Genomic DNA, 10,477 nt, shown 5'->3' with positions numbered 1-10,477 from the left:
CGCGCGAGCCCGCCGCCCCCGCCATGACCCGGTGGGCTCGGCGGAACGGCCCTCCCGGCGAGAAGGCGCTGGAGGCCACCCCCTGGGAGGAGATGGCGAACGGTGCCGAGGGGCGGGAGGGCCGGGCGGGGCCGCTGTCCCTGAAGAAGGAGGAAGAGAAGAAGAAGAAGAAGAAGAAGAAGAGGGACTACCTGAATGAAGACGTTAACGGGTTTGCGGCGTTCCTGAAGCAGATCTCGCGGGATGGAGAGGTGACCGAAGCAGAGAGTGCTGGGTTGGAGAAGGAGGTGGCGGTGGCCTTGAAAAGGGACAAACGGCGGGAGGATAGGAGGCTGAAGAGGCAAGAAAAGAAGAGAAATGCCATGGTGAGTTTTGCCTTGAGTCGTGGGTGTTTGCCTCTCCGTGGCAGCTTGTTAAAAACTTAGGAAAGGCTCTTTCTGGGAAACGCAGATGCCTTATTCCCTGATGATCCTCCTGGGAGGCAGAGAGCCTTGCCTGCTAGAAGCATAGCATATGCAAAGTGGCATTTCAAGTTAATAAAGTGAATTTAAGTATCTCAACTTTAAAACAAACAGTGAGTTTCAGCTTAAGTTTTAGCCTTTAGTGCAGCTTTTCTGAACACTGTTCTTGCTACCCTTTTATGAATTCCCTCCCCCTCTTGACTCCTAGGTTAAAATAATTCAGTGCATCTCTCTATGTAATTCATCGGTACAATGATTTGGGGCCTCTTTCTGCAGTATTTCCTGCTTGACATTTGAAGTGAGATCTCTAGCAGACTGTAATGAGACTGTCCAAAAGCAGTTATCTCAGCACAAATTTATGCATTCAGTATGAATTTATGCTGAATGTAATCTAGGATTATGGTAAAGAGAGTGTATCTATTTTGAGATGTCTGAGTTCTTCATGAGTAAATTGTAGGACTGGTGCAATGTTGCTTATATTGGCTTCAGCACTTACTGCAGTAGTACTTAAGGAGCTTGGGGAACTGTGCTGTAGTTGAAATTGCATACCATCATTCATCCAGGGCGCTCAGTTGCCAATGAGTGAATACCCTGTACAGTGTGGTGTTGGTGAAAGGAGAAAAGTACCTGTTACAATACGCTTTAATGGCATAGACCACTGACAGTTATTTTGTGACAGGGTGCAATGTCTCTTCTGTCTAGCTGTTTTTCCCTGAGGTGAAAATCACCTGGTATGTTTGCCTTCTAAAAACCCAGGCGGCCTTATTTGGCTGGGATTTTCAGGTCTGTTGAGTGCCATTCACAGAATCTTGTCTTTTTATGTTAGACTAACGTCAAATCTCAGCACTAGAGAGAGTACCCTCAAGGTTTCAGCCAAGAGTAGTAGTGGTCTAGTAAAAGTCCACTGGTAATCAGGTAATAGGAGGAAGTGAATTCTTCAGTAATGCCACCTGTAAGTGCTGGTTTTTGCTATGTGAACTGTCTATGAAAATGCATATAATTTAATTTTCATTTTCAAAGGTATGTTTCCACTGTAGAGAACCTGGCCATGGTGTTGCTGATTGTCCTGCAGTACTTGAAAGTCAAGATATGGGTACAGGAATCTGTTACCGGTGTGGATCCACAGAACATGATATCAGCAAATGCAGAGCAAAAGTAGATCCAGCTGTTGGTATGTCTCAGAAATTTGTGGGTTTTTTAAGTGCTTTGGTCTGAGTTTTCTGACTGCTGAAATATAAGCTTTGTGTTTTAGTAATTTAAATGTTCTGAGGAGATAGATTAACATATTTAAAGGAAAACAATATTGTAACAATGAACCTAACAGTGTAAGAAACAGTTTAGTGTTTATAGTAAAATAGTGTAGTATAATATTGTAGTGATAGTGTTTTCACAGTTGTCTGTGACTTTATAAAAGTTTTTTAGTGTGGATGATAAACTGTATGGGATTTTGCAGGGGCGTTTCCATATGCAAAATGTTTCATCTGTGGTGAGATGGGGCATCTGTCAAGGTCATGTCCAGATAATCCCAAAGGATTGTATGCCGAAGGTGAGTGTGCTAATTTACTAAAACCAAAACACATTTTTCATATTTGCCTGATGGAGAACAAAGTAACATTGTCAGTGAATGAAGATCCAACTAAAAGGAATTTCTCAGTATCTTTTACTCTTGGTAAAAGCAGATAAATTCTGGGGAATTCAGTGTTAATATTGATTACCTGGGGATTTCTGTTTTAATTGTAAGCTTGGTGTTAAATGATGAGATGCAATGTATGAGAACTTGCTTGTGCTTGCAATTTCAAGAGGCGCACAAAGAAACAAAATCATAGTAGGCTGTATGTATGTAGTCAGTGTGTATTTCTGTTTATGTATACCAAAGTAGGTGGTAAAAACATACTATCATACTATAGCTTAAGACTTTGGGAGATGTTCACGCAAAACGAGGACTGTCACTAGAAAGAGGACATCTTCGGTTTAAGTGACTTTAATGAGAAATGTGATCCAAGTTTGAAGATTTCGCTCAGATTCTGTTCTGCCTGTTTTGGCACTTGCAAATAACATTCTCTCTCCCAGTAGAAACTTGAGGTCTGGCAAACTCAAAAGGGTGATCTTAACAGCACAGTTAAATCAGAAGAAAAATCACTTCTACTTTCAATGTTTGGATTATAAGTAGAATTTATATTTTGTATCTCAGTACCTTCAGTTAGATTACCTGTCTCTTGGGAGTTCCTATTAATTTCAAAAGTTCCTTTGAATATGAATTTCAGCAGAATTCAGCTTGTTTCTCAAAAAGAGAGCTCCCAACAAATCAGAAATATTCATTGTGTGGTGACTGGAATTTGTAGTATGTGATGCTTTACAGAGCAATGTAATTTCAAACAGCTCTGTCTGTCTGTTGGATGTGGAGAGACAGAGGACGCTGTGTTTGCAGGCTTCCAAAGCTGGCTGCATATCTGCTCCACGATGTTATCTTATTGTGCCTAGGAGTGCGGAGTTCTCCACAGGGACATTTCCTTATCTTTTTTACAGGTTGCCTCTACAGAAAAGTAGAACAAGATTTTCCAATATAGATATAAGAGCAAAACAGCTTTAGGGGGGTTGTTTTGTGCTTGGGTTTTTGATCTATTTTTTCCCAGATGAGTGACAACTTTGTCTCTTAACAGGTGGCTGCTGCAAACTTTGTGGCTCTGTGGAGCACTTCAGAAAAGACTGTCCAGAAAAACAGAATGCAGGTGAGATGCAGGGGAGCATACATCGTTACCGTACTTGTTTGGGAATGAGTGCTTTTATGTGGAGGGGAGGGGGGCATTAAGGTGCAAAGCAAAACTTGAATTTTCAGTTAAAAAATAATTAGCTAGTGGGTTTCTGAAGATAATAAGAGCTAACGTGTATTTGTTAGACAGTATTCATGCTGCTGTTCACAACTTTAGCAGCTGTATAACAGGACTGGTTTCTTCTGATGATGATTTCTGTGTGAAGTGGTGGAACTGAATATAATGTCAGTTGCAGGGTGGTAGTACTGGCAGCTTGTAAAAGCTGTGTGTGCAAGCAAGTGTTTGAGTCATTCAAGACAGGAGAGAAAGAGGAGGCAGGAGATCAGTCTGGCTAGATTTACCAGCTAATAGGCTGCTTGCTTATGTGTTCTTCAGTTATCTGCATGGGTGGAAAAATTACATTTTATACAAAAAAACCCTGTGCTAAGGAAGGCAAAAGCGTCAAACAAGGGTATGAAGAATGATTCTGTTACTGAAGTTATGATACATTTGTGCATTTTTCTTGTATGGCTTGTAGAATTTTTGGTTTAATGATGTGCCATAAACTTTTGTGGAATTTATGTAAGAAATATTTATGGAGGCCATACAGGCCTATGTTTAGCGGTTTTCTGTATCTGATCCTATATATATATATGATAGAAGATGATTTTGGAAAAGATGATTTAGGACAAGAGGAAATGGCCTGAAGTTACACCAGGGGAGGTTTAGATTGGATGTTAGGAAGAAGTTCTTCACAGGAGGGGTTGTTAAGCATTGGAACAGGCTGCCCAGGGACGTGGTGGAGTTGCCATCCCTGGAGGTATTTAACAGATGGGTAGATGTGGTGCTGAGGGACATGGCTTAGTGGTGGTTTTGGCAGTGTTAGGTTTACAGTTGTATTCAGTGATCTTAAAGGTCCATTCCAACCTAGACAGTTCACTGTGACAGCATTGGTAAGAATTTTAATGTTCTTTGAAACCAGTTTGCATATGCAAAGTACGTGTAGATTGACTACAGGAAGATAGGTGGTAGCTGGCAAGGAAGTTTAGGCACTACAGCTTATTGTTGCTTCAAGTGGAGTCATTTGGCCTGCTTTAATATACAGAAAGTAATCCAAGTAAACATTGATTTATCCATGGAATATTCTTGGTATAATTTGATTTGCTCTCAAAATTAGTTTGTATTTTGAAAAAGAAATAGAGGTTGGTTAGCGGTGTTTTCTGTAGGAAAGGGTCGTTAATTGGTCTAAATAGCATTTAAACATCAAAAAGATGGCATTGATTATATGCAGGGATGCAAATTGAGAAATGTAAATTTTGCTGTATTCTGCACCCTCTAGTTTAGTTTTTGCTTGACATACCCCAAAAGCTTCATCCTAAGAGTTACTAGGACTTATGAGACAGTTGATAATGTATGATTTGCATACTCTGAGTGTTTCTTTGGTCAGTCAAACAGGAAAAATCAGTAGTGATTTCTGAACCTTGTCAATCTGTGTGGGGGAAGAAAAGGGTTTTACAAAACACAAAAAAGCCACTCCAACGACATTGTGTAAAGAGAGTTGGCTTCAGAGCTAGAGCTAAAATGATAGGTCTTTGGTGAACCAGTGACAGGCCCTTGTGGCCAAAATCTTCCTCAAATGTGGAAGTTTGGTATAAAGGTAATGCTTAGCTTTTCCGTCATCTCTTGTCTCTCACTCTGCAGATCAGGTTACGGTTGGGCGATGGGCCATTGGAATGAGCGCAGATTATGAAGAAATTACAGAAGCACCAAAGCTGCAAAAAACAAAAGTGAAAGTACCCAAAATTATTACTTTTTGAAGGCCTCTTGGCTCTAAACCACAGTTATCCTGCACTGCTTCACTCCAGAGTGGTGACTGCACAGCGTGGATTGCTGGTTCCAGAAAATCAAGCAGACTGCTGCAGCTAAATTACTATTTTTTTTGTCCCACCCATTTTTCCAGTTTGCCTCCCAGGCTCACCTAGCTTACTGAAAAGCTGCAAACAACAGAAACGCAGCAAGTGGGTATTTTATTTTTATATATCTCTGCCGTAATACTTCCTTCCCTCTGAGTCACGTTCCCTCTCACTGGCAGCTCGCTGAAGAGGGAAATTGGCTTCTTCTCCTAACAGGGACCTGTTTTCAGTAACCAAACAGGGTATGTGCATTTTATCACGGGCACCTGTGACCGCTGGGTTTTGGTGGTCAGTATTGTTACCTTAAGAGTGCTGCTTTTACCTATCGGAGATATGAACGCAATCATGCTGATCTTATTAAGAGTATTTCTCTGAAAGACATTGTGGGTATTTTCTAAAGACTCTTGTAGGGTTCTGTTTTGGTTTTGCCTTCTCCTTTTAGAAGGAATGATTTCTTGCTCTGTGTGTACAAGCTTGAGCTGTCTCGTACTGAAATTATCAAGTAAACCCTGCAGCCTGTAGAGCCTGGGGGTGCAATTACCACTACTCAGCTAAATATGCACATGCATTGTTGATGGCTGTTGGATTGTTTTGAGTATTTGTTCACTAGTAGATACAAAATCATGCCCTTCCTCTGATATCTGTGGTGAAGAACACCTAAAAAGAGTTGGAGAGCAAGTGAACAGCTTGCTTAGTTTCTTTTTTTCAAGGAAAGTGCTCAAAAATCTTCAACGTTTCCATCACTTGGTGGGTTTGGGAGTAAACTTTGTATTATGTGTGTCTGCTTAATGGCAGATTTATTTATTTTTTAAATGGAGGCTGCAGCCTGAAAACCTGCAGCCTTAGAAAAACTGATACATATTAAAAATAAGTTATGAAGCCAACTCAAAAGAGACTTTCTGCAGTATCTCTCCAGGTACTGTAGTAATTCAGCCTACACTGACAGTGGTGGCAGGGTTTCACTTGTGTCTGATCGTCTGACCCAAGATGAATGAGGAAGCACCATGTTTCTGGAGACATGCACCTTGAGCTCATCTCACATGGAGCGCTTCACTCTGAACCGGCATCCTGGTGCAGTTGTGGGCAGCGCAGGCAGGTGCTGTGTGGGGTCTCTGCACCGCACTCCGCTGTGTGGGGTAGGCAGGCACCCACAACATTGGGCTTCTCGGTTCTTGCGGCAGCTCTGGTGGCCATCGGACAAATGCGGTACTTCCCTGTCCCTAAAATCTTAAATGTGCCTTCAAAAAACTTCAGCTTGTGTTATACAGTCATAAGAAACAGTCCTTGGGGAAAAGCTACACAGTGGTAAAGCTATTGAGTCAGGGACAGTAGTAGTGAAATAACTTAAAAGGCAGGCCTGATAAAACCCACAGGTAAATGTTACTGAGAACTAGACGAAGCAAGTAGTCTTGTAACATTGCCAAGGACAGCTCCTGGTAACGGACGAGAACATGTCTCGAAAAGCAATAGAAACCAACCCTGCAGTCTGGACAAAGACCAGAGAAGAACTGGGTCTGTGCAAAGACAAAAGGTTACTTGCGGTGATGAAGAGGAATCATCAGCCTTCATCCTCGCGACCCTCAACGACCACCACCAGGAGGCACTGCGCAAGCGCAGTTGGGAGGAGTTTATGAAAATGATTTCTTAGAGCTAATTTTAATACAAAGTGGGGACAGGTCATGTATATGTATAGGCATATTGGGAAATCTCATGATTATGTAATCAAATAATACATATATTTGAGAAAGCCGCTGCATTAGGCGCACACGATTGGTGGGGCAACCCCCTGTGCTGCCCAGCACTGAGTAAAACACACCTACTTTACAACTTTCTAAGTTGTGGAGTCTGCTTTCCGCATGTCACTATTGCTTCTGAAGATTAATTTACGCTTTCAGTGAGTACCCTAATGGTGCCTTGGTGAGAACGCCAAAGGAACACCAGAGAGCAAACTTGGCCTCGGGGCTGGGTTTTGAGGTTCTCAGGACCAGCCACTGAAACCATGGGTTGTAAGAGTCGATCAGAAGATCAGTGTTGTCTCAGCACTTTCATCAGTGATGAGGCCCCCAAAACCTGGGCTAACAGCTTGACCTGAGTTTGCAGCAGCTGGCTGTCATGAGACTTAGAGAAAGGACTGCAGTGGGACCATTGTATGTGGGTACAAGCCATGTCGATACCTTGGTACGAAAGTACGGACAATGTCAGAACATGGTACAAGCCTATTCTACTGGAGCAGCAAAGCGAAGAACTGCTGTTGAAGAAGATGGACTGCACTGGCTGTGCCAGCATCGATGACGTAATCTCGAACCTCAGTTGAACTTTCCTCATTATAATGTCATTATAATACAAAAGCACACCTCCTGGTAAGAAGCTACCCACCTCCGAAGCTGACCACGCCTCAGACACTCCTCTCCGGGCATGCGTGGAAGTCTTACTCCAGACAGGTGGAGATTGGCACCTTTCCATGGGACAGAGGTGGAGTGGAGGTGGGTCCAAGGAGCGAGGTGTGCTACCTAACATAAAAGATGGTTCCTCAACAACTGATCTCCCAAAGATCTTCCCCACCGAAAGACCACAACGGTTGATGAAGAAGCAGTGGAACGCCTTCTGGATTCGGGACCATTGGGACGCCTGTGGACCCGTGGTGGTAGCTATAATCCTCTTTCCCCCCCTTTTTACTTCATCTTTCCTATTTTTCTTTCTATCGCAAGCCGCTTTACGGGCAAAACCAATAAAGTGATTGTGTGTTGAAAGTGTAACTCCCTGGGCCTGATGCCATTTCTTTTTGCGCTTCGAGATCACAGCTGAAATGAACCATCACGCATCCACCGAGGAGTGGACCGTGACACGGGTTTGGAATGTACTTTTCTTACAGCAAAAAACAGGGATTTAATGGTTTGCATATATTTTATATTTGTACATGTCAATTATTTTTAATAAAACGCTGCTAAAGAATACAATAGTTAGAGCTCTTATTTTAGGTTTCCTGGTTCTGCTCTGGATACAAAGACACATTGGGTTGACTAAGGGTGTGTATGTTGAGTTTATAATAATCAGAGCACACATTTAAATGGAGGAGTGGATGTGGATGAAATCAAGGATTTCTAACGGTTTTAATTAACTCTTGAATTAAAGTGCAAAGCAGCATCACTGTAATGTGGATGTTTTGCAACACATTTATCCCAGCTTAAAAAGTGTTTCCCTTTCTATTATATGAACAAGTATATTGTTTAAAAAGCATCTTTTTAGATAATTTCCTGTCTTTAAAGACTTCATGATATTGTAACATGATTTTTTACCCATAGGAACTTGAAGCTCTGCCCCTTGACTTTCTTAGTGGTGCCAATACTTGCCAGATAAGGGGTTGATGTGTGGGTTGTAGTTTCAATGCGCAGCCTCTCCTCCCGAAGAGATGGCTGCCACAGCTCGCAGTAAGATGTGGGCACCCAGCTGTGCTACTGCAAGCTGAGGCAGAAGCATCCCTTTGGCAGACTGCTAAGTTACGTGGTGTATGACATGTATCTTGGAGGAAAAGAAAATTCACTGTTCCTTTCTCACAGCTGACACTGACACTTCTGCTTGGCGAAAGCGACTGCTAAAAACAGGATGACTGAGAGCGCAGTTGTGGCAAAAGAAAGCCCGCAAGAAGCGGTGGATTAACATTTTCTGGAAATGGTGGAGCACAAGCAGGGCATGCTAGCTTGCAGCTTGCCCACCTTCTGAGCCCAGCCTTCTCTTCGGCGCAGTGATACAGTCAGCCCTCCTTGTAGTCTTTCTCTGGAGGTCAGTGAGCCTAACAACCATCACCAGGTAAGACAACCTTGAGTATCCTATCTGTTGCTTTGATCCATCTTGTACTATAAAAACACTTGTCTACACCTGAGTAGTGGTCTGTTGTTGTCCCCTGAGAAGAAATAATGGACTTGTTCGGACTTAGAAAATCACAGGCTACTGTCTCTGTGCGAATTTCAGTATAAAGGCAGCAGCTGTTTCCAGGTAATGACACATGTGCTTGCTTGCCTGGGGCTGGGAGCATGTACGCCTCCCTCTTGTCCCCGGGCTCAGTGCCTGCTGAGGGAGATGAGGTACTGCATTCTAAAACAGCTGCACAGGTTAGCGATCGTCAGGAACTGCTGGACAAAACTACTTGTTAAATGCACCTGCTAATCTCTTTACGTGCTTTCACAAAGGTACGTGTAGTTAAAGAAACCTATTGGAAAAGCAGCTGTAAAAGGTGCTGCATGTAAAGATGCATCATACCTACAAATTTAAAAGTTAGGTGAATAATTAACAAATTAAGCAAAGTTTGTGCTGCCCGAAACCTGAATCTCCTTGTCTTAGCAGCTGCACAGAAGTTGGTAAAATACAATCCTTGGTCTAAGTCAAAACGACACTTTCCCCCCCTTATACCTCCAGAGATGTGTGGCTGCATCTGGAATGTGTGGCACTAGAATGGCCGAGGTCTTGGTGCTGGGGGCAGAGGCCAAAGCCTCTCGTGTAGGCCTGAGCTCGGCATTTCAAAAATGCCAGTGTTCTCCAGCTAGCCCTTGTGGTAGCCCCACAGCTGACCTCAGTGTCTCTAAAGGCAAGTTATAAACTGAGCTGCATCAGAAGCTACTCAAGCAGCTGATAAATGCTTGGTGCAGGCAGAGTTTGATGGGTCCTGCATGTATTCAGAGCTGAACATTAGGTGTCTCTGTTCACTAAAAATTGGGACCACGGAGACTTAATGCCCACTCAAGAGCTTGTCTGCCATCACTGCACACACGACAAGTGCAGGCAGGATGCCAAGAGCTGAGCTCCTGGTCCACCGTGGGGGCCTGGACCCTTCCAGGACCAGCCAAGCCAGGAGGAGGCAAGTGAGTCCCCCCGTGGATGGGGCTACCCTGAGGCTGCCATCTTCACTCCCTAGACTGAGGTATTGCTCCTTACCCACATGATAAAAGTGATCATCTGAAAATCAGGACCCGAATTTAGTCTCCTCTGGAGTTGAAGACCAGGACCCGCTTTACTTTTTGTATTACTAGTGCAAAGGTGTCGCTGTGTTGCATGGCAAACAGCGGCCAGCCCTTGCTGGGCACAGAAGACAGCAGCTGATTTCACTAACGCTTTGGTTCGCTGCATAGCTGTACCCAAGCTACACCAGTCTTGCTGAGAGGCCAGGTGACTCACCGTGCCAGTGTGCCCAGAGGGCTTCCAGAACTTGGAAGTTGGTGCCTCTTCTGCTGCAGCTGGTAGACATGCCATACACAAAACGTGCAGGCATGCTGTAACTTATAAATCACTGATGAAAGCTTTATTTTTGTTTAAATTGATGAGGTATTTACTTAAGTGGGAACTGGACCAGACCCCTAGA

The 10,477-nt window shown here is 43.4% G+C and overlaps 1 protein-coding gene across 1 annotated transcript; it reads left to right on the top strand.

Moving 5' to 3' along the window:
* Positions 1–23: 23 nt before the first annotated feature.
* On the top strand, positions 24–5,028 carry ZCCHC9 (zinc finger, CCHC domain containing 9). The gene is made up of 5 exons (XM_009886864.1): positions 24–365; positions 1,482–1,632; positions 1,915–2,007; positions 3,122–3,190; positions 4,913–5,028. Exons 1-5 carry the CDS (start codon positions 24–26, stop codon positions 5,026–5,028), a joined length of 771 nt encoding a protein of 256 aa, XP_009885166.1.
* Positions 5,029–10,477: the final 5,449 nt, after the last annotated feature.

This window comes from Charadrius vociferus, unplaced genomic scaffold, assembly GCF_000708025.1.
Source record: "Charadrius vociferus isolate BGI_N301 unplaced genomic scaffold, ASM70802v2 scaffold244, whole genome shotgun sequence".
Lineage (NCBI taxonomy): Eukaryota > Metazoa > Chordata > Aves > Charadriiformes > Charadriidae > Charadrius > Charadrius vociferus.
Note: the sequence above shows the minus strand (reverse complement) of the source record. Positions and strands in the feature narration are given on the sequence as shown.